At 43.0% G+C, this 3,993-nt stretch overlaps 1 protein-coding gene across 1 annotated transcript in view; it reads right to left on the minus strand.

Moving 5' to 3' along the window:
- GAPVD1 (GTPase activating protein and VPS9 domains 1) overlaps positions 1-3,993 on the minus strand; it is a 103,518-nt gene that overhangs the window by 10,174 nt on the left and 89,351 nt on the right. The window contains exons 23-24 of the mRNA XM_021713448.1: positions 1,992-2,179; positions 637-850 (exon numbers count right to left, since the gene is read on the minus strand). Of these exons, the coding sequence (XP_021569123.1) occupies positions 637-850; positions 1,992-2,179 (402 nt within the window). The remainder of the gene's footprint in view (positions 1-636; positions 851-1,991; positions 2,180-3,993) is intronic.

Raw genomic sequence — 3,993 nt, forward strand, 5'->3', positions numbered from 1 at the left:
GGCGACAGAGTGAGACTCCAACTAAAAAAAAAAAAAAAAAGAAAGAAAGGCACACATGCCTGAGAAGAGAGCCCTAACAGGGATGCAGCCTAGTCAGGGGAGGTTTCCCCAGGGAAGCAATACTTGAGTCAAGGTTCTGAAGGATGAACAAGAGTTAAACACATGAAGAAGGAAAGAAAGGACCAGGTGCAGTGGATCACGCCTGTAATCCCAACACTTTGGGAGAAGAGATGAAAAAATTGCCTGAGCTCAGGGGTTCGAGGCCAGCCTAGGTAACTTGGCAAGACATCATCTCTACAATAAATCAAACAAAAAATTAGCCACTGCACTTCATCCTGGGTGAAGAGTGAGACTCTGACTAAAAAAAAAGAGAAAAAAGAAGAATATTTGAGGCAGAACAGCAAAGGCCATACTAATTTATACTATTTCTAGCTCAACTGTCCACATCTCTAAAAGTTGAGTGTCATCATTCTTTTTGATCATATAACTCTGACAGGTAAAAAAAAAATAGCAAATGGATGAATGCATTTCCTTTTACTAGAGATACTAAGTTCCGTATACTGCTTGCCTAAAATATGGGGCTACCCAATAGATTCTACATAGTCTAATCTAGGCACTCAACCTAGAAGCACTCACTGGTCACGAAGTATGTCCCCATCTTGATTAGGGTAGAAAGCGAGCTTGAAAATTCGGTTCATCACACTGCGCTCAATGGCCAGCTGCGCATCCTGAAGCTGCTCTTCACTTGCGTTTTGCCATATGACGTCCTGGGCCATTGCGCCATAAAGGAACTGTAGAAAATCTTCTACCTGAGCGGTTTTATCATCAGCTGCTGTGAGTTTCTGAAAGTCTCCAATGTAAAATGATAATTTTTAAATAGCTTAATAAAGCCTATCCAAATAATTATAAAAACCAAATTATAAAAATCATTTTAATTATTAGCTATGCAGACGACATGATCTCAAAGCCAAAGTGTTTGGGTGTGGTTTATTTTAGGAAAATATCTAAGTAGATAATTAAAATCAGGAAAAGGTAAGAAATATGTGTAAGTTTAAGTGCAAGGGATTTGTTATAAAAATAATGTTTGTAAAAGGCAAAAGATTTAGCCGGGCTTGGTGGCTCAGCCTGTAATCCCGCGCCTTGGGAGGCTGAAGTGAGTGGATTGCCTGAGCCCGCAGGTTCGAGACCCGCCTAGGCAGGCAAGACCTCATCTCTACAATAAATCAAAAAATTAGCCGGGCGTGGTAGCGCGCGCCTGTAATTCCGGCTACTCGGAAGGTTGAGGTGGAAGGATCACCGGAGCCCAGCAGGTCGAGGCTGCGGTGGCCGGGTGCGGCCACTGCACTCCAGTCTGGGCGACAGAGTGAGACTCCCAACTCCAAAAAAAAAGGCAAAAATTTATGCGATCTGAAGAGAAGCAGCCCGCGGGTTCAAGACCCGCCTGGGCAGCGAGACCTCATCTCTACAATAAATCAAAAATCAGCCAGGCATGGTAGCGCATGCCTGTAATTCCGGCTACTCGGAAGGCTGAGGCGGAAGGATCGCCTGAGCCCAGCAGGTCGAGGCTACGATGGCTGGGAGCGGCCACTGCACTCCAGTCTGGACGACAGAGTGAGACTCCAACTCAAAAAAAAAAAAAATGTTTGGTTTTAAAAAAGAAAATTGGTATAGATCCAAAAATTACCAATTTCCCCAATTTTTAAAGTAAGCTATATATTCAATACAGAAATACATTATTGGTTTGACATCAAAGTTTAATTATTAAGAATCCATAAAACTGGTCAGGCACAGTGACTCACACCTGCAATCCCAGCACTTCTTGAGGCTAAGACAGGAGGATCACTTGAAGCCAAGAATTCAAAACCAGATTAGCCCATTGGGTATTAAAGGCATGTAGGTACTTGAACAGACTAGCAAAACAAAACAAAATGTCCAAATCTTCCCAATATCATACAGCTAAAGAGATGCTTAATCTAAAGGTACTGAGTTACCTTGAATGAATTCCCTGATCTTCTTTTCTTTGCTCTCAAGCAGTAACCTCACACAGACAGTGGTGAAGTATCGATTGGCTACCTCTTTGTCCCGTAAAACCCTTTGCAATAGCCTTTCCAGGTGAGCCTGTGTGGTCTGTAGTCCTTGTCGACAACGAGTGAGATAAGCAATATATGGGGCTCTTTTCCTAAAAGGAAAAATACTTTTCAGGACATCAAATATATACAGTATACCTTCTTTGAAGAGTAAGAATTCTAACTAGCCAGGCTCGGTGGCTCAGCCTGTAATCCTGCGCCTTTGGGAGGCTGAGGTGAGTGGATTGCCTGAGCCCGCAGGTTTGAGACCCGCCTGGGCAACTTGGTGAGACCTCATCTCTACAATAAAATCAAAAAAATCAGCCGGGCATGGCAGAGCATGCCTGTAATTCCAGCTACTCGGAAGGCTGAGGCAGAAGGATCGCCAGAGCCCAGCAGGTCGAGGCTGTGGTAGCCGGGAGTGGCCACTGCACTCCAGTCTGGGCGACAGAGTGAGATTCCAACTCAAAAAAAAGAGTCCTAACTATTTTTTTAAAAATTACTGCACAGACTTTGTTTTTGCAAACTGGCATGTCAGGCTGTAAAAAACTGTCTTGGGGACAAATCACGCTGCCAGCTAAAGAACAAGATCCATTTTGCATGTTTGGGAAGAAGATCTATTGGGCTGAACACTTCGTTACCTAACTTACTAAATGTTACTAAGTCCCTTTGAATACTTGGTCTATCTTATATTGAAGCAGTCTCTATTCTGATAATACCTCAAATTTAACAGGAAACAGACTAAAAATAACAAATACAGGTTACATGTCACTAGGTCATTAAACATCCTTCACCAATTGCTTGCTTCTAGTTTAAATGTAACCGTCATTATAGTGTCCATTTCTAAGACTTGAGGTCTCCTCCCTGCCTAAGTACCTCAGTTATATTTTTCTCCATAAACATCAGCAGGAGATTGGCAGCAGAAAAAAAATGTAGCAATCCCAAAGGCTACTCCTGCTTCTCTGGTTCAGGAAAGTAGTCTTTTCTTTTTTCTTTTTTTTTTTTGAGTTGGAGTCTCATTTAGTCGCCCAGGTTGGAGTGCAGTGGCACACTCACAGCCACCCCAGCATCGACCTGCTGGGCTCTGACAATCCTTCTGTCTCAGCCTGCCAAGTAGCCGGAACTATAGGCATGCACTACCATGCCCAGCTAATTTTTTTGATTTATTGTAGAGAAGAGGGCTCACCAACTTGCCCAGGCTGGATATGAACCCGCGGGCTCAGGCAATCCACTCGCCTTGGCCTCCCAAAGTGCTGGGATTACAGGCCGAGCCACTGAGCCTAGCTGGAAAGTAGTCTTTTCTATCACCCCTTAAAAAGGAAAAATGGTATCCTAGCTATCCTCACAATATCAGCATACTCATTTACCTGCTTTTGTGAAAGGGTAAGTAAACTGCACTGCTTTAATAGTAAGAGTTGTTCATTTATAACTACATGTCTAGACTAAACACCTAAATGTGTTGTTTGGAGATCTACATCTGGGGAAAAGGGAACACTTCTACACAGTTGGTGGGAATGTAAACTAACACAACCTCTGTGGAAAATACAGTGTGGCGATTTCTTAAAGATCTAAAAATCAGCCTTCCATACGACCCAGCTATCCCCCTTCTGGGAATATACCCATAGAAACTCAAATCACTCTACAAAAAAGATACTTGCCCACACATGTTTATTGTAGCATTATTCATAATAGTAAAAACATGGAAACCATGCTGACCATAGAAAGTGGACTGGATAAAGAAAATGTGGTACATTTACACGATGTAATAATATGCAGTCATAAAGAAAAACAACAGCCGGGCTCGGTGGCTCAGCCTGTAATCCTGCACTTTGGGAAGCCGAGGTGAGTGAACTGCCTGAGCCCATGGGTTCAAGATCCACCTGGGCAACTTGGCGAGACCTCATCTCTACAATAAATCAAAAAATCA

This window comes from Carlito syrichta, unplaced genomic scaffold, assembly GCF_000164805.1.
Source record: "Carlito syrichta isolate Samal-C Ts95f unplaced genomic scaffold, Tarsius_syrichta-2.0.1 Scaffold304556, whole genome shotgun sequence".
In the NCBI taxonomy this organism is placed as follows: Eukaryota; Metazoa; Chordata; class Mammalia; order Primates; family Tarsiidae; genus Carlito; species Carlito syrichta.